This window comes from Sinocyclocheilus rhinocerous, unplaced genomic scaffold (assembly GCF_001515625.1).
Source record: "Sinocyclocheilus rhinocerous isolate Xijiao unplaced genomic scaffold, SAMN03320098_v1.1 scaffold1147, whole genome shotgun sequence".
Lineage (NCBI taxonomy): Eukaryota > Metazoa > Chordata > Actinopteri > Cypriniformes > Cyprinidae > Sinocyclocheilus > Sinocyclocheilus rhinocerous.
Genome location: NW_015660497.1, coordinates 110,531 through 129,738, shown reverse-complemented (window position 1 = coordinate 129,738; position 19,208 = coordinate 110,531). Strand labels below are relative to the sequence as shown.

The window sequence follows — 19,208 nt, the reverse complement described above, 5'->3', positions numbered from 1 at the left end:
ATATATATATATATACTGATTATGTATTACGGTTTCCACACGCAGCACAACTGTTTCATAATAATAAGAAATGTTATTGAGAACCAAATCGTCATATAGGATGATTTTTGAAGTATCATGTGACACTAAAGACTGGATTAATGACTGCTGAAAATTCAGCTTTGCATCACAGGAATAAATTACATTTTAAAACGTATTATAATAGAAAACAGTTATTTTGAATAGTAATACTTTTTTCATAATATTACGGTTTTACCATATTTTGATCAAATAATTGCAGACTTTGTGAGCATAAGAGTCTTCAGAAACATGAAAAAATCCTACCGATCCAAATTATTTGAATGGTAGTGTATGTTACTTTTTTTTTTAAATGCAGTAATAATACTTTTTGTCTGTTTTTCTGTAGATAGCATCTTATTTTGGACATTCTGTGGCAGTAACAGACATCAACAGAGATGGGTAAATCATTCCTGCAGAGACCAGTTTCTCTTTCTGGTTGTTCAAGAGAATTGATTAAATGTTTTTATGAGATGAATTATATCCTCTCTGTGGTCATCAGGTGTGACGACATCCTGATTGGAGCACCTCTTTTTATGGAGCAGTTATCCACTCAGAAATTTCGAGAAGTGGGACAAGTCTATGTTTACCTGCAAAGACAGAGCTTCTCCTTCTCCTCCAGACCCAACCAGATCCTGACAGGGATATATGCCTATGGGCGTTTTGGCAGTGCTATAGCCCCTTTGGGAGACATCGACCATGATGGCTTTAATGGTAAGGACTTATCTGACATTACAGAGCAGGATTTGCAGTGAAAATAGCATGCAGTTTAATATTTTCATAGATACTTCTGAGCACAACCCATCTGTGTATAAGTACAAGAACAAAATGAACAACCAAATGCTTTTAATGAAGACACAAGACAAATCTGAAGAAAAAGCAGGCAGTAGGCCCAACCATTGATCTTTACAGGTCGTAAAGTCTTTTGCATTAGGCATTGCGGTTGCTGTTATACAAAATTACATTCAGCACCAGAATCTTAATTTTTTTCTAGTTACAAGCAAATGAATCTTGTCTCTTAAAAACAGCTGGAGCTCAAGCAGTCTCATTTTTCTCAGTTATGAAAGCAGCATCTGAAAGTGATTTGACCTAAATGGGTCAGGCGTTCTTCGGCTGTCACAATATAATTCAGATTCATGTGGAGTTCTAGTGCTTATCCTAAGGTTTAAAAGAGATTAAACTGTACAAAAAATAAATAAATAAATTATGTTAGTTATCATAAAAGTATAATGACAATGTTTTAGATATCATGGGATGGAAAAGTAAGCATACGTTTTTAGATACTATGCAAATATAATGTAATAACTACTTTACTGTTCAAATATTTGAACAAAAAAGGCTCACCATGTCTGTATTTATTCAATTAAAAATTAAATCAAAAACAGTAATATTGTGAAGTATTATTACATTTTAAAGTGTCTGTTTTATAAAATGTAATGTATTCTTGTGATGCAAAGCTGTATTTCCAGCATCATTACTCCAGTCTTCAGTGTCACATGAACCTTCAGAAATCATTCTAATATGCTGATTTGCTGCTCAAGAAACATTGCTGATTATTATCAGTGTTGAAATCAGTCATGCAGCCTAATATTTTTGTAGAAATTGTGATACATTTTTTATTATAAAACTGTAAAGACATATTTACATTTTTTTTTAATTGTCTTTACAGTCACTTTTGACCAATTTTGGTGAACAAAAGTGTTAATTAAAAAAATAAATAAACAAACTCATACTAATATCAAAAGTTTGAATAGTGTATAATAACACCATTTTACCAATATTTTACTATGAAAGAAAATGCATTCTCATGCTAAATACAAACTTTTACTGTTAATTATGAGGTAATGTATACTCTTCTTTACTTTACTGGCTGAAGAAACTATATACTTTTTTATTATTATTTATTATTTTTATATTTTATTATTTTCATTTATTATTCCTTTATCCTCAGATGTGGCTGTTGGGGCACCTGGCTCTGGTGAAGGAGGTCAAGTGTTTATTTACCTGGGTCAGAGTGATGGCTTGACCAACCAGTATGTTCAGGTCATTGAGAGCCCGTTTAAGACCCTCAAAGATCCTCCGATGTTTGGCTTCAGCATGAGAGGAGCGACAGATATTGATGATAATGGATATCCAGGTATGTGATATATTACTTAAAAATACTGGAAAGCAGTCATGCTTTATTTCTTCTCTAGAACTGAAAAGAGGAAAAATCAACAATACAATGAGATACATAAAAATACATAAAGCCATAATAAAAATATGGTGAAACTTTCATTGTATGGATCTCCAATGGACATTTGGAGGGTGAAATTAGATTTAATTTTTGGGGTGAACTATCCCTTTAAATTGAAAACTCAAATGTTTTATTTTGTTACATTTTTTCATTTTGTCTCCAACCAATGTCAGCAAATGCTAGCTCTTTTCACCAGAACCCTGGGACCACTGTGCTCCTCCCATTACCTTCCATTAAAATCTGACCAGTAAACCTCAGCTGGGTCACTGCATCAAAATACATCATAACCTTCCCAACAACCCTATAAAGCCACCTATGAGTCATGCTTAGAGTACAAAACCCACAAATAACCGAATGGTAGAGCCAACCTAAGCTTTAGAGATTGTCCTCAAAGTTTGAATGTCTGTTGTGAACAATCTCCACTAAGAGCCTTTTCCCACAATCCCTTGGGAGGAGCGAAGGGCTGTCTGGGCGGCACGAGAGAGTCACCATGAGACAGGAATGCTTTAGTCAGTGCCACAGCCCTCTTAGTACAGATATAAATGGAAACGGGCTCTGACACTGGGGTCCAGTGTGGACATGGCAATGCTTTTTGACACACAGCACCTCAAGCTCTTGAGAGGGACTCTTGGCGCTCTTTATCTCACTCTCTGCCTGTGGTGGCTGATCTCTTAGGTCACTTCTGCCAGACAAAGTAGTTCCCACACTTCCTTTCCTCCAGTTTAACATGACTGTCATGTACCTCAATCCCTCTTTTACTCACTTTGATTTCACTGGTAGAGCCATTCTGTATTTCAAGGCATATAATATGCTTTGGTTTTCCCCCTTTAGATCTCATTATTGGCGCTTGGGGTGCGAGCAAAGTGGCAACATACAGGTACCAGTTTAAAATAATCCAAATTACTGCAAAAACCCCTAAATGCTTTATTGTAATCATATGGTCATGTACACTTCATAATTTTCATTATATTGGTCTAAACCAGAGGTTCTCAACTGGTTTTATAATTCAGGACCTGGATTTTGCATTGGACATCAAGTGGTGACCCAACACAGTACCAAAATTACTGTATCATATGAAGGGGAAAAAAGTCAAACTGTGAAATCTCTTATAAAGATAAAAGAAAAAATAATTAATTAATAAAATAAATAAATAAAACATGAACAATAATTAATATATTCAGAAAAATACAACTAATGATGTATTTATTTAATAATAATATTTATTGATTAATTCATTCATTAATATTACCATGAAAATATCCATATGTACCATATACCATACCAAATGCACCATAAAATGATATGCACACTTGTATAAAGTCTATATATGTGACCCTGGACCACAAAAAAAAAAAAAAAAAGTCATAAGGGTCAATTTTTTAAAATTGAGCTAAGCTTAATAAATAAGCTTTCCATTGATGTATGGTTTGTTAGGATAGGACAATATTTGGCTCAAATACAACTATTTGAAAATCTGGAATCTGAGGCTTCAAAGAAATCTAAATATTGAGAAAATCAATTCAAAATTTAAAATTGTCCAAATGAAGTCCTTAGCAATGCATATTACTAATCAAAAATTAAGTTTTTATATATTTACAGTAGGACATTTACAAAATATCTTCATGGAACATGATCTTTACTTAACATCCTAATGATTTTTGGCATAAAAGAAAAATCAATAATTTTGACCCATACAATGTATTGTTGGCTACTGCTACAAATATACCCGTGCTACTTATGACAGATTTTGTGGTCCAGGGTCACCTATACACTTCTTTAAAATAATAATAATAATGCCAAATTCCACAATACTCCATTGGTAAAAAAAAAAAAATGCCATAGAGTTTGATGGTACACACAGCCTTTGATAATAACAGCAAAATTTAGCAGTTTTTCCCTGCTGTGGGTCGTGACCCACCAGTTGAGAACCACTGAAGTGATTCTGCGTGTTGGATCAATAATGTGTTTGACTTTATCAGGGCACAGGCTGTAGTGAGGACACAGGCTCGAGTCTCATTCTTCCCTGATCTTTTGAACCCCGAAGACAAATTCTGTCAACTTCACCAGAGCAGCACCTTCATTACTTGGTAATGCATCTGAACTTAGTACAAGAGACAGCTTCATGTCATCATGATTCAAGTGGCTGACATTCATGCTTGATTAGTCAGCCATGAAAAGCTTCTCAAGGATTAGCAGAGTTCGGGTCAGCAATGGTACAGTAAGCTATTGATTGCACCCACATCTTTTTTTAGTACTAATGCACAATCACAATGCATCAAGGACCTTCAATGATCAGTGATGTAATCCATATTTGCTGCATGCTTTGAATTCAAACCCACATAGTTGCAGTACTTCTATAAAATATTTATTATAAGCACTTGTTTTCTCTTTTCCATAGCTTTATAATTATGGCATGCATTAGTGTTTCTGGCCACAGGATTCCTGAGGAGACTGGTATGTGATCCATATGAAATTATTAATAGTGGTAATAAGCATCCCTAATAATGCAAGTGTCCTGAAGCAAGCATATATATATATATACTGTATATGCCAAGTTCTGTCATGAAACTCTAGATGGCGCAGGCTGATGGGTCTTCAACGCAAACTGATGATATTTACAGCGTTAAACTCCTTGGCACAAGCTAAATTGGTTCATGTTGCACACGCAGCTAAAGCGCTTGCTGCTTTATATTTGAATGGCTGGTTAGCATACACTAGAGCATTTACTAGAGCATTTTTCAGGGCGCATTCAGAGTTCCTGAAACCCTGCACCTTCCTCAGCTCCACCTGTATAGATTTGCGTTGTCATATCAATTACCATGCTAAAAACTTCCGAGAGTTGTCATGATAGATAGATAGATAGATAGATGGATGGATAGATAGATAGATAGATAGATAGATGGATAGATGGATAGATAGATCTAATTTAAATAAACCAACAATTAAAACTAAAGCATTGGAATTGAAGAATGTGAGTTTTAAATTCAGCTTATTGTACATATAAAGGGTCTTAAAAGAACATTTTTGTGTGCATTAAAGGTGTCATCAAAGATTTGCAGGTTTTTTTAACTGTTTGCAACATGTTTTTTTCTAGTGCTAAACACGGAGCTTCAGCTGGACAGGATGAAGCAGAGCATGGCCAGACGAACCCTCCTACTGGACTCCAACCAGCCGTACACTTACTTCCAGCTCTCAGTGGAGAGAAACTCAGCAGATGTCTGCAGGAACTTCACGGCCTACCTACTGGTATGTTTCATCCTCTTCAACTATTTTTCAAAATATTGATGTGCAGGAACTGAGACCTGTGGATGAGAAGCATGAGTCCTGTGACCTTCACGTTGCAGAACACTGAATGTTTTGAGTGCTGTTGAGAGTACAACGACTATATACACTCATAAATTAGATCTAGTTAGCGCTAAGTACAAACCGAAATGCTTTTGTGCTCCCAACTGCACAACAGGTCATTCATGTGAATTTCTTGCTGTAATCAAGTTCTCTCACTTATCCTTTCTTGTCATTTAAATTGCAAGCTGTTGCAGTTTTTCAGTGGGTAATCTTTCATCTCATTCTATTCCTTTTTAGCCTGAGTTTAAGGACAAGCTGAGTCCAATCTTCATCTCAGTGAACTACAGCCTGGCTGACTCCCAAGATGCAGTGTTGCATGGACAAAGTGTTGCCGTTGGACAGGTGAAGGCTGGAATATATTGTTTTTGTCATTACAGTGAAACGTACACGTTTATATGAACCTGTTGAAAGCTTTTGTTTTATCTAGACACGGATAATACTAAACTGTGGTCCAGATAACATCTGTATACCAGACCTGAAGTTGAAGGCAGTAGCGTAAGTTCCTTCGTTATCTGTTACATTTATAGTTATAAACCTGTTACAGACAAGTAAACATTTGTCAAAAACAGGTCAACACAACCAATCCTGATCGGAGATGAGAATCCAGCGCTGCTGATTATCGAGGCTGAGAATCAAGGAGAGGGAGCGTATGAGACTGAGCTATATATCAGCCCGCCGGCACACACGCATTATCAGGGTGTTGTGAGCAACCAGGAGGTGAGGGTTTAGTCACTTCCTGTTTGTTGCAGACAGGATCACAAGTTACAGAACATCAATTCCAATCATGCTGTTGTGTGAACAGACCGTTACTGTTGTACTCTGAGAAATGTATATCAGTTTGCTTACAAAAAAGCAACAATGTTTAGTGGTGTGCCTTAAGGTGTTGTCACATTAGTGAAATTTTGGCATAATTTTGTGGGCAGAAATGTCCATTGTCAAGTGTAGCAATACATGAAGCACAGCTCAAATAGAAGTCACTTTTAAACCATGTTGGTCAACACGACAAACTTGAACCCAGCGCAAAATCTGCACGGGGAAATCTTTCGCTTTCAAGCTAAATTCCAATTTGCATGGATTCCTATTGAAATGAAAATTATGAAAATTTGCTGAACAACAGTAAATGTGACAACACCTTTAAGGTCAGTTTATTCAGTCTGAGAGTTATTTTGTATAGAAAGAATTATTTATTTATTTTGGTTTTTATGATTAATTTTAGTTTACGTTTTAGTAATTCTATGTGCTTTTGTGTTTTTCTATCTATCTATCTGTCTGTCTGTCTGTCTGTGTGTGTGTGTGTGTGTGCGTGCGTGCGTGTTTGTATACATAATGTTGAGGTTTTTAGTCTAATATTTATATTATTTATATTATATATGTGTGTGTATGTATATATATATATACTGTATATAAAGACGTCTGTCTGAACTCAAATTTTACAGCTATGTGTATATAGTCCTCATGAAAGCAAGATCTCCAAACAGATAACAGCTTTATGAAACTTCCATTGGCCAGACAACTAGAGCAAGCCTAACAAATGACATCTGACTGCCCCCTTTCTGTCATCACACGTCTTTTATGTTCATGTGAATAGTAGCATTATTGCTGGGTTGAGTCACATTAAGGTGTAAAATGTGTTGTGCAGGACTTCACTCACATGGTGTGCGGTCAGAAAAAGGAGAACGGCTCAGTCATTGTTGTTTGTGATCTGGGAAACCCCATGGAGGCTGGACATCAGGTCAGGGTGACATGATCAACATAATAACCCACCTTGGGTGACCATTCATGTTCAGCCTGTTATAGAACATTTTGCTCTCGGTTGTTTTCTCTCATTCAGCTGAAAGCAGGTCTTTACTTCAGCATGGGTGGTCTGGAACAGGTGAAGAACCACATCACATTCCAAATGCAAATACGAAGGTGTGAACATTCATATACACAAACCATCTGTGCTGTTAACAAAACAGAACAAAATGATGTCTCTGTTTTGCTAGCTTGTCTGCTCCATAAAAAAACGCTAAACTGTTCTGGTACATTTTGCGCATGATAACAACAATCATTATCTTCTGTTTCTTCTGATTGATCTCTCTTATTGTTTTCAGTAAGAACAGCCAGAACCCAGACAGTAACCTGGTCCAATTGCAGGTTGAAGTTAATGCTTTAGCTTCCCTGGAGATGCGTGGGTTAGTGCTGCTGCCATTTTCTCATACCATTTTGTTTCCCCCCATTACAAAAAAAGCACTGAAACTGAAATTGAAGGGAGAAGATGATGTGTTGGCTGAAAAGTAGAATCAAAGCAACATTCTCATTTTTGTTATTTTTATGACGAAGTACTAAATAATACAACTAAACACCAAACCTTAAAAACTATATACACAACTAATAAAAATGACAAAAATCTACACACAAAAACTGCACAATAAAATTACTAACACTTTGAAATTAAAATGAAAACAGAAAATATAATAAAAAGGCTAATTCAAAATATTAACAAAATCTGTAACTGTATATTGATGACACTAAATTAACACTGTTACAGAGTCTCTTCTCCGGTTGACTGTGTCCTGCCTATTGCTAAATGGGAGCCGAAGGATTTCCCAAAAGACTTGGATGAAGTAGGCCCACTCGTAGAGCATGTATATGAGGTAATATGCTCAGTCTAGGATTACAGTTAACACCTTCACTTAAGTGGTTTCGCGATACTTATGCATAAGTTTTTACTCTCCTGTCTCAGCTAAGGAACATGGGCCCCAGTCCAGTCAATGTAAAGCTTACACTGGAGTTTCCTGTTTCACAAAATGAGTCCTATCTGCTGTATGTGTTTGCAAATGCCTCTGAAGAGCTCATCTCCTGTCAGACAGACGACCCCAACATCGACCCACGTGGGGTGAGAGTGCCCCCTACTGACCAGCATTTCTAAATTAAACTCTCTGAACAAGTCATTTGTCAGAAAATAAAATCTTAACACACTTTATACTATTAAAAAAAGCACACCAATATCTGTAAACACTGGATTTACCCTAACAACAGTTTACTGTGGTGGTACCATATAGTACAGTGTTACCATTTACTTTAATACATACTATATATTGATACTGATTATGATACTGAATTATTACTATAATCATAATTATTGGGATTTACATATCACTCCAAGATACTGTGGTATAACTATGGTGCCATGTACAAAATAAATCATGATATATTTTTGTAAGTATAATACAGTTTATTCAATGGCAATAACTGCTACCTTTCCTATTTATCTTGGTCCACAGTTAGTAAAGTTGGAGCCCTCCAGTACCCATGTTCATCATTTCAACAAACGTGACCTGTCACAGAAAGCAGAATATGAACAGCAGTGGCAAAATACTGTCCATGTGGTACGGTTTGGAATAATTCAGATTTTTTTTTATTGTTGTTGAGTTTCTCATGCTCACCATTTATTTGATCAAAAACACAGTAAAAACAGTAATATTATGAAATATTGCAATTTGAAATATCAGTTCTCTATTTTGATATATTTTAAAATGCATTTTATTTCTGTGATGCAAAGCTGAATTTTAAGCAGCCATTACTCCAGTCTTCTGTGTCACACGATCCTTCAGAAATTATTCCAATACGATGATTTGGTTCTCAAGTAACTTTGTAAATTTTTTATCAATGTTGAAAACAGTTTGATATTCAGTTAATGTTAATCAATAATGTTAGTTTAAATGCTTAATATTTTTGTAGAAACTCTCATCGTCTTTTTTCAGAATACTTTGATGAATAGAAAGTTCAAAAGAATGACAATTTGCAACGATAAAACAAATATTTTGTAAAAAATTTAGAAGTCTTTTATGTTTTGTTTTGTGTGATTCTTCTTTGCCAGTAGAAGGTGATATCACAGATTGGTCCCTCTTGTTACCAGTAGCTGTTTGTAACAAAGTTCGCAGTTCGGGAGGAAGGAGGCGGGAACCGGCGAACATTTAAATAAAACTTTAATAAAATAAACACAAAATAGCGCGACAGCCCCTCGCGGACGACTGTCGCGCACAAACAAAACCAAAACACAAAATAAAATCCAGGCCTGGGGCCCGTTCTTCGTACGTCGCTCATTATCAATTACTCCACCGGTCTCGCTCCGTTCCCACGGCTCTCGGCCCCGCCCCCACTCGTCACACTGTTGATTCATAGAAATGTTGATAATTCTACAGTTTAAGCACATAGCTTGTACAAATGCCTCCATCTTTCATGTTACATATTGTTATATCTCTCACTGTGCAGAACTGCTCTAGTGGTGAGCAGTGTCTTCGGTTTGAGTGTGAGGCTGCGGGACTGCAGAGAGATGAGAGGGCCATAGTGAGAGTGATGAGCAGACTGTGGGTACAAACCTTCTTAAAGGTGGGCAAAACTTTAAAGATCAAACACTAGGCATTTGATGAAATCATCTGATATTCATAGCTCTTTCTCTCTCTGTTTCTGTCTCCATTTGCCGCCCAGAGACCAAACGTAAATTTCGTTCTTCACTCCACGGCTCACTATGAGGTGGCAGATGTGCCCTCAAAAATCAAGCCAGATGTGCTGCCCAGAGGAAAAGCAGAGGTGAGACATTAGTTCTTTGGTTTGTATCATAAAACATAAGCAACTTCTCATTAAAACTCATTGTAAATCTATTTAGACACATACAAATATAGTATGGAGACGCCCAGATGGACAAGAGGAGGTACCTGTGTGGTGGATAGTAGTGTCAGTCATCGCTGGACTGCTTCTACTGGCTGCACTGAGCACCATCTTCTGGAAGGTACTTCTATATGGTGAACAGCAGAGGGTGCTTTGTCCCATACAGGGCTCCTGGAGAGCAACAAACAAAGCACATCACTGTAAAACAGATATATGTATGCTAACCACATAAATCTCCATTAAGTTTAACAAACAACACTGTATGTTTAAGGTGGGTTTTTTCAAGCGTAACCGTCCTCCATGTGACGATGATGGCGATGACATGCAGCAACTGAGTGGAGAACCTAACGAGACATCTTGATGAGACATCACAAATCTTGAGGGGTTTTTTTTTTAGTTTGTTTGCTAATTTTATTCTATTTTTCTGTAATTGCATTAAATATGTACTATGGTTATAGAGCCAGCATTTTGGGATAATTTGAATGAAGTCTCTTATTCTCACCAAAGCTACATTTAGTTGAAAATTATGATAATATGAAAAATATTGTGATTAATAATATTGTGACTTTTCAGCATCATTACTCCAGTCTTCGGTGTCACATGATCCTTCAACAATCATTCTAATATGCTTTATATTCAGGCAGAAATAAAAGGTACACCGATACTCATGGCTTGCATTTAAATTTATGTTAAAGAAATGTAGATAAATGAGCATTGCCTCCAACCAACCCTTATTAGTAACATTTGAAGTATTTCAGATGGGTGATGATGCATTTTGATTATCAGTCATAATCAGATCATTGAGCTGTAGAACAGACTATGAACACTGAGCCTTATTCATAAACTATTGTTATTTAAACTGTCACATTAATTTAATCTAACTTATGAACAATTTGCACCAAAATGTATTATGCATATGTTTCACCCATTGTAAGTCATTTAATTTCTGCTGTTTTTCATTGTTATTGTCAGTCATTAAAATGTCTTGTCTGCACTGAAGTGTGTAATCACAATGCTTTGGGTTTGAGTAAGAAATTAGACATTTGTTTGTGAGCACAGTTTAAGGATGTGAGTACATTTTCATGACTAGTAGTGAGGCAAAAACTGTGAACACTGTATGGATAAGAATCACATAATGTGTTATCATAAAACTGTGGTGTGTGGCTCAGAAGTGCACTCAGTAGTTTACATTTAGCTGAAGCCTTACTTGTCTCCAGTCTTTGCCTTGTGTGAGTCATTTTAATCATATTTCTCAAACATGCTGTTCATTTATTTGTGTAAAGCTTCATTTATTAGCAAATAAAAATATTAAGTATAGCCTTAAAGGAGTAGTTAACTAGAAAATGAGAAGTTGCTGAAAATTTGATTCAAATCAAATATGTAAATGAGTTCGTTTCTTGATTGGAACAGATTTGGAGAATGCATTTTTTGAAATGCATTACATCACTTGCTCATCAGTGGATCTTCTGCAGTGAATGGGTGCCGTCCAAACAACTGATAAAAACATTGCAATAATCCATAAGTAATCCACGTGACTTCAGCCCATCAATAAACATCTTGTGAAGCAAAAAGCTGCATGTTTGTAATAAACAAATCCGAGGCATTTTAATTGTAAACCATTGCTTCCGGCTGAAATACCAGTCCTCTATCCATAATATTGCTTTCTTAAGTGAAAAAGTTGTCTCTCCTGATTTAGGAGAAATGTGCTCAAATCAAGCACTGTTTACAAATGAAAACCATCCTAAACAGTTCTAAACAAATATGTTTGCGGATTCTGATGTGAGGAGTAGTTAACTAGAAAATGAGAAGTTGCTGAAAATTTGATTCAAATCAAATATGTAAATGAGTTCGTTTCTTGATTGGAACAGATTTGGAGAATGCATTTTTTGAAATGCATTACATCACTTGCTCATCAGTGGATCTTCTGCAGTGAATGGGTGCCGTCCAAACAACTGATAAAAACATTGCAATAATCCATAAGTAATCCACGTGACTTCAGCCCATCAATAAACATCTTGTGAAGCCAAAAGCTGCATGTTTGTAATAAACAAATCCGAGGCATTTTAACTGTAAACCATTGCTTCCGGCTGAAATACCAGTCCTCTTCCATAATATTGCTTTCTTAAGTGAAAAAGTTGTCTCTCCTGATTTAGGAGAAATGTGCTCAAATCAAGCACTGTTTACAAATGAAAACCATCCTAAACAGTTCTAAACAAATATGTTTGCGGATTCTGATGTGAGAGGATAACAGGGTATGGACTTTTTCACTGGAGGAAGCGTTATTATGTATTATGGATTCATATTTTGTCCAGAAACAATGTTTTAAAGTTAAAGTGCCTTGATGGATTTGTTTCTTACAAACATGCCACTTTTCACTTCACAAGGCATTAACTGCTGGACTGGATTTGTGTGGATTAGTGTGATGTTTTTATCAGCTGTTTGGACTCTCATTTCCAAAAGATGTTTTTCAGCACCATGGACAGTGACAAATTCGAAAAGTTGCATGTTTCTTAGAAACATATCCAGAGGGTTATTATGAATTAAGGATTATGGCCTTAATGATGGATTTATTTATTTCAAACATGCAACTTTTCACTTCACAAGATGGGCTGGAGTCGTGTGGACTACTTGTGGATTATTGGGATGCTTTTATCAGCTGTTTGGACTCTCGGCACCCATTCACTGCAGAGGATCCATTGGTGAGCATTGAGCAAGTGATGTAGCTAATGCTAAATTTCTCCAAGTCTGTTCTGATGAAGAAACAAACTCATCTACATCATGAATGGCCTGAGGGTGAATACATTTTCAGCAAATTTTCATTTACGGGTGGGGGTAGAACGCTGGAAACGGCCTTCAAATTATTCAAACGAAGTTGCATGAGCCTCGGCCGACAGAGGGCGCATGGAATCACAGCACTCCAAAATCTCCCCCTCCCATCTGGGACAACAGTACTGAAAAAAGCGGAGCAGTACTTAGGAAGCGAGTGGGCACCCGTGGCAACCGCACTTTGGAGCAGTCAGTCTTGTGCCATCCCGCAACGAAACATGGATGAACTGCTACTTAAAGAGGATCTGACGATGCCACTGTGAGAATGCGTCCACCGCACACCTCCCGCTCTTTTTTTCTTTTGCTTTTCCTCTCTAGTGCTTGGAGGACGCTGGCGAAATCCCTGCCGAGCCCAGGACCAGTTGGTGAGTTTGATTTGAGATTGAAGCATCCGTCTTTGAACGTGATATTTGTGTAGCGCGGCCCCGCCGTGGAGAACGGAACATCGACTCGCAGCTTTATTATGTAACTGCCGCATTTGCGCTCACAGCAGTTTATTACGCGCCGTTGCTTTTGTGCACATTTACTTTAGAGCCTTATGGGAGTTACAGTTTGGAAACAAAGGATTTCAATCTGTTCGGCCCCTCAGATGACCCTGCGGTGTATCTGTAAAGTGAATAAGTTATTTAAACGGGCCTTGAGCTACAGAAAAACAGTTGTATGTAGCAATATGCGAAATCCTGATAGGTGGATTTGGGTGTATGGTGAATCAGAAGTAAAAAACGATATAAATACTGTTCAGTTTCTTGCACAGACTGATCGTTTCGTGTCTTTACACATCAATATATCGTCACGAGCCGCAGGGTTTAATTTGGTTTTGTTTTGTGTATGTTTTATGACTCCCAAAGCCGTGATTCCCATCCACTTACATTATAAGACTGATAGACTGCAACGGTTTGAGTTCAAAATCTTAATTTGTGTTCTACTGAAGAAACAATGTCACCCACATTTTGGATGCCCTGGGGGTAAGCAGATAAACATCAAATTTTCATTTTTGGGTGAACCATCCCTTTAATGTTAGTTTAAACAAATGACCTATCTTACAAATACAATCCTAAAAAGTACAGGAAAATTGGAAATTGAGTGTTGTTCTGGACAGTTTTACGAATTTTCTTGCTCTAGTTTTGTTACTCTGGTCTGGTGGCAGTTTGTCACCACAGGACCAAGCGGATCTTTAGGAGCTGTTTGTGCAAACTCTTTTGTGGACCCTTTTTCTTCCTCAGCAACTTCCAATGAATATTAATGTGGGCTTGGAGCTTCTTTTCTCTTATGCACTCCATTGGTGCTTGTACTAAGTAGCTCACAAACTCAGCCACAGATTTTTAGGCCTAAGAGTTCTGCCTTATCTCTGAACCATTCAAATAGATAAATTTAAAGAAAGTCTGGATACTGAATTTGAAACTTTGACTGTCAGCATTTGTTTAGTCTTTTTGCGGTTAGTTATCTGTATCCTGCAAAGTCATTTTAGGTTTTTTTGACCCACATCAGAAGTTCATTACTGGACTCCAGCCTTTACTGAGACCCTTTGAAGAGAGACCTAAAGATGAAGCCACATCATAAAACCATGTCTGAGTTCCCAGTTCTAGAGCTGAGAAGGACCTGGGATGACGTTTTAAAAAGTCTGGGATCCTTTTTATCCTTGTTTTATTGCAATGCAGTCTACTGGAAAAGGCTCCGCTGACAAAGCTGTCCTTGTTGTGCTGATAGGAAACATTTAAGACAGAGTCAGTCAAAAACATGTGAAGGTTTCCCTGAAAGCTATAGACTTATATGAATAAATGAAATTATTAGCCAAGAATAGATCAAGGAATCAAGGCACAAACACCAAAGTGCATTATGATTCCCCTTCCAGTGAGATCTTTTTATGCACATATTAAGTAAGTCATACATATTAATAAGTTGTTTTTGAAAATGAATTTGTTTGGGAAGCAGACAGGATTTGTCTTAACCAGTAAGAGATAATGTTATTCAACTTTTAGCAAATGGCTGCAATATAACAAAGAGTGAAAAATTTAAGGGGGTCTGAATACTTTCCGTACCCACTGTATATATTTTTCATGATCTTGCATCTCTGTTAAGCAGCATCGCTTTACAGTTGTGAGCTAAAGGGTTGTGTGAATTGCATTGAGGCATCAGATGTTTGCTACTGACACGGTGCAAAGTATCAACCAGAGCGTGAAATATTGTCATCCTGATGGGTTTTTACTAGAGCCCGACTGATATGGGTTTTTTAGGCCTGATACCGATACCGATATTAGGGAGTAAAAAAAGTCGATATCGATATATCGGCCGATATTCTTTGTGCATATTCGCCGATACCGATATATCGGCGACAGGCTCATATCGGCCGATAATATCGCAAAACGATATATCGGTCGGGCTCTAGTTTTTACAGTGGCACGGCATGCACATCATCAAGCTGACACCTAGAGCCTCCACCTCTGATTTGGGACAAAGGCCTTGGCGAAGGAAGGCCAGCCAAGACACTAATACATTACAAACTGACTGCAGGAGATTTTAGTGCGTCCGTCTGTGCCTTTAGGCAGGTGTTGACCCAGCCTGTTTTGCACAGTTTTTATAAAACAGCTCTACAGTTCCTCATATAATGGTTTTGGGCTGATATTCAAGTCAGAGCAGGGTGGTTTAATTGAAACGTTTGAAAAGAGCTGTTTTGCTCTCCTCTTTTGTCTTGCATTCATGATTGTTTAGGATAATGTCCAGTCACCACATAATGAGTCATTGCTTTGTCAACTTCCATTAGACTTCATGAGATTCCCCTTAAGGGGGTATTACATCCTCCTCCTCTCATGCAAAAACAAGTGTTACCATGACAGCGCTTGTTTGAGTGCTGCCCCGGCTTGCCACTCTAGGCTTTTCTTTGGGACACAATTGCAGCATTGTGCTGCATGACGCTTTTATTAGATGTCATTGAATTTAGGAACCTGTATGACTTCATAGAGCTCCAGTGAAATCAAATCAGCCATGATATCAATTATAGGTCAGTTTATAATAGAGTGCAACAGTCAAGTTTTTGAAGAATGTATCCCATTAATTTTCTCTACAGAGGAATTTACTTTTAATGATATTTTTAATTGATTGATTTTTAATAACTGCTAAACCATACTGTGAGCAATGAGGTTGTTGATTGATGGTGCATGCTTTTGTTAAAGCCATCAGTCCACATTATTTCAATTTCAAATCTACATTGCCCATGATTTTGAAAAAAAAATGGCACCAATCAAAGAATAGTGACAAACAAATTGCGGCAAATTAACTTTTTAGTGGCTGATCACTCCCATGAAGCACTGCAAATGAAGTTAATTCAATGGAGTATTTGTATATAACATCATTTCATGTACATATTTATTTTGGTCATTGTTTTGTCCATAACAACTAAAGATTTCAGTATTGATTTATGGTAGAAACATTATGTTCACATACACTAATATAATCACTTATTATCGCTTTCAAACAATGCTTTTCTTTCAGATTTGAAATTAGATCTGTATTACTGCTTAATTTCACACTTCTTTTAAAAAAAAAAAGTCAGATTAAGATGCTATGCCATGTCGTAATTAATTTCAGTCTGCGTAAGAGTAAAATCCAAACAATTTTTTACCACTTTATGATCATTTTTTACTGAAAATCTTGCTGTTCATTCCTTGTTCTGTGAAACTTGACTGAGGTTATGTTTACATTAAAATAATATACTACAAACTAAGTTTTTTTTCCTTTAAATTTTTGAAAAGTTTTGCATACTGTATAGATGACAATGCTGTCAATATGATCCCCGTTCACTTGGATCCTTGAAAACAATTAAAACGCTGTATTATCCATGCCAGGCCAGTAGTTGGTGATGCCACTTTGTAAAGAACTTCCTATATACTGAACACATAATACGCATGCATATGACATCAGTTTTCACAAGGTCACGTTTTTATAGTTTACACTGAGATGATAAGAATATCATTTTCTAAAACTTGCACTATGAAACCCATTTTTGAAAGTTTGCATTTTCAAAACACTGTTATCGTGTAAACGACCAGCCAAAACACATGAAAAGTAACCAAGGGGGCAGAGCTTAGCAAAGGGTCAATTGTGCTGATGATTTTTTGTGGTAAGCAACAGATGTTGTCAAAAGAGTGTAGCTTTTGTTGAAAACGGTCCATTAACCACCATTAGGGATAGATGTGACGTGAACTGAATTCTGTTTTAGTCTGAATTTGCAAATTCAAAGCACCTGCATGTGCTTTGGCAGGTCATAGAAAGGTCTTTCTAAGGTGATGTCATGTGCTTTGACAGCAGATCTTTTATTTAAGGCTCTTTATAGCATGGACTGTTTGTGGGCGGAAGCGTACAGAATAGCTTGGCAGGATTTTCTGGTTACACGGGCCGTCACAACTTTAAGGAGTGTGTCTGGCCATCAGCCCACCATGAACTCCCCGGGCAGCTGTTCAAAGGTAGGAATTTCTTTGTTGACACCAGACACCCTAATGCTCCGAGGAAACGGCAGATTTATCAGCAGCAGAGCCCCTGTAAACCTGACCTCTGAGGAGATCCTGCTTCACATCATCACAATGTGTCCAGATATTTTGATTGGTTGGCATGAAAAGCTTCAGGAAAAGAACGCATGAAAAATTGGAGATTACATCATCTACATTAAACCCGAAATGGCCCAATGCCCATAAAACACAAACCACCCAGACATCTTCTAGTGCAGCAGTACAGGCTTGTTTATAATGTTAAGCTTGTGTTTTGCTCAGTTTATTGTGTCTAATATGAGTTTAGTGATGTTTTGAAACAGTAATCTGGATTAGGCTTTAGAAAGGGTTCCTAATTTTGCTTGTAAGCCTTTTGGTCATGCAATATTCTTAACAGACTGTTACAGTTACTGTTTGGCAGCTTATTTGGTGCAAATAAATAAAAAGCAGTAATGAGAAGTGGAACGATTCTATCACATTACAATACGTTGCATTTGCTTGCATGTTTGGGTGGGTAAACTAAAATGTAGCTCCACCTTAGTGCTCATTTTGTAGTTAATCTGTTAAGAGTCATTTTTAATTTAATAATTAGCTCCAAAAGTCAGTTTTTGCTTTTATTCTAGATATGTTTCTACTGAAGAAGCCTTGTTGTACTTGATTATATATATATATACAGTGGGTACGGAAAGTATTCAGACCCCCTTAAATTTTTCACTCTTTGTTATATTGCAGCCATTTGCTAACACTATGGGGGGTACATCTTAGGGCACTGGTCCACTAGAGACTTTAAAATGAAAAAAAAAAAAAACCTGAAAGAATTGTTTTAATGTGTAGTCATATTATAAGTGCTTTACAAGCATATGTGGGTGTTGTGTATCCTCCAGCTCTGATAGTGTTGAACATGAATGATATATCATGTAATTAAACATAAAATAATTAGAATGAAATCCCACATCAGAAAAATATATTTTCTTATGTGCATAACACTGGTTAATGTTTTCTCATAAAGCATGTATATGATATTTTAAGTTCAAATTCAAGTTAGATATATATATATATATATATATATATACATATAATTTTTTTTTAAGTGCCCACCACTGACAGATAAAGTGAGCAGTCTTGTGAATTTTAGGCTTGACATTTCAGACATTTTCTCTCATCAAGTTGTGCAGAAGTCTATAAATTCCCTGAGCAACAATGGTTTCATTAGAGCTGAGTCAACACATTTCTGCTGTGCTTTTCCTCTCCGGGGTTGTATCAACACCTTTAAAACCCTTAGAAGATTATTTTTTCCCTTCCAGCAAAATCTCGCACTTTGGATGACTGGTTTGTTTTGCAGCCCTTTAAATCTGTAAAGATGCCAGAGCGTACAAGCTAAACGTGTGTACCAAGTCAGACCTTGAGCTATTTGATTCTTCTCAGATCCTAGCAGTATTTTCTCCTAGCTGCTTGGTTATTTTTCTCACATAACATCCAAGATTCTGGAAATATCTGCAAAAGCTCCAGAATCCTGGTTCATAAGTATCTCATGAGGTTGCCTAGAGGAGACGGGGACCGCATGCATCTCAAGTGTTATCACATGAAGAGTGGATGTGCTCCAGTTTTAA

At 36.9% G+C, this 19,208-nt stretch overlaps 2 protein-coding genes across 3 annotated transcripts in view; both read left to right on the top strand.

Annotated features, from left to right (window-relative positions):
- Positions 1-10,806, top strand: part of itga2b (integrin, alpha 2b) — a 16,562-nt gene extending 5,756 nt beyond the window's left edge. The window contains exons 11-30 of the mRNA XM_016534197.1: positions 407-459; positions 560-771; positions 2,009-2,194; positions 3,125-3,170; positions 4,273-4,380; positions 4,692-4,747; positions 5,388-5,539; positions 5,876-5,980; positions 6,066-6,133; positions 6,208-6,355; positions 7,278-7,370; positions 7,470-7,549; positions 7,732-7,812; positions 8,169-8,274; positions 8,364-8,516; positions 8,905-9,009; positions 9,896-10,012; positions 10,112-10,213; positions 10,290-10,412; positions 10,563-10,806. Of these exons, the coding sequence (XP_016389683.1) occupies positions 407-459; positions 560-771; positions 2,009-2,194; positions 3,125-3,170; positions 4,273-4,380; positions 4,692-4,747; positions 5,388-5,539; positions 5,876-5,980; positions 6,066-6,133; positions 6,208-6,355; positions 7,278-7,370; positions 7,470-7,549; positions 7,732-7,812; positions 8,169-8,274; positions 8,364-8,516; positions 8,905-9,009; positions 9,896-10,012; positions 10,112-10,213; positions 10,290-10,412; positions 10,563-10,652 (2,184 nt within the window). The 3' untranslated portion in view covers positions 10,653-10,806. The remainder of the gene's footprint in view (positions 1-406; positions 460-559; positions 772-2,008; positions 2,195-3,124; positions 3,171-4,272; positions 4,381-4,691; positions 4,748-5,387; positions 5,540-5,875; positions 5,981-6,065; positions 6,134-6,207; positions 6,356-7,277; positions 7,371-7,469; positions 7,550-7,731; positions 7,813-8,168; positions 8,275-8,363; positions 8,517-8,904; positions 9,010-9,895; positions 10,013-10,111; positions 10,214-10,289; positions 10,413-10,562) is intronic.
- A 2,474-nt stretch (positions 10,807-13,280) lies between these two features.
- LOC107725046 (protein FAM171A2-like) overlaps positions 13,281-19,208 on the top strand; it is a 38,817-nt gene continuing 32,889 nt past the window's right edge. For both annotated transcript variants that reach the window (XM_016534189.1, XM_016534188.1), the window contains exon 1: positions 13,281-13,482. In XM_016534189.1, coding sequence (XP_016389675.1) covers positions 13,383-13,482 — 100 coding nt within the window. In that variant the 5' untranslated portion in view covers positions 13,281-13,382. The remainder of the gene's footprint in view (positions 13,483-19,208) is intronic.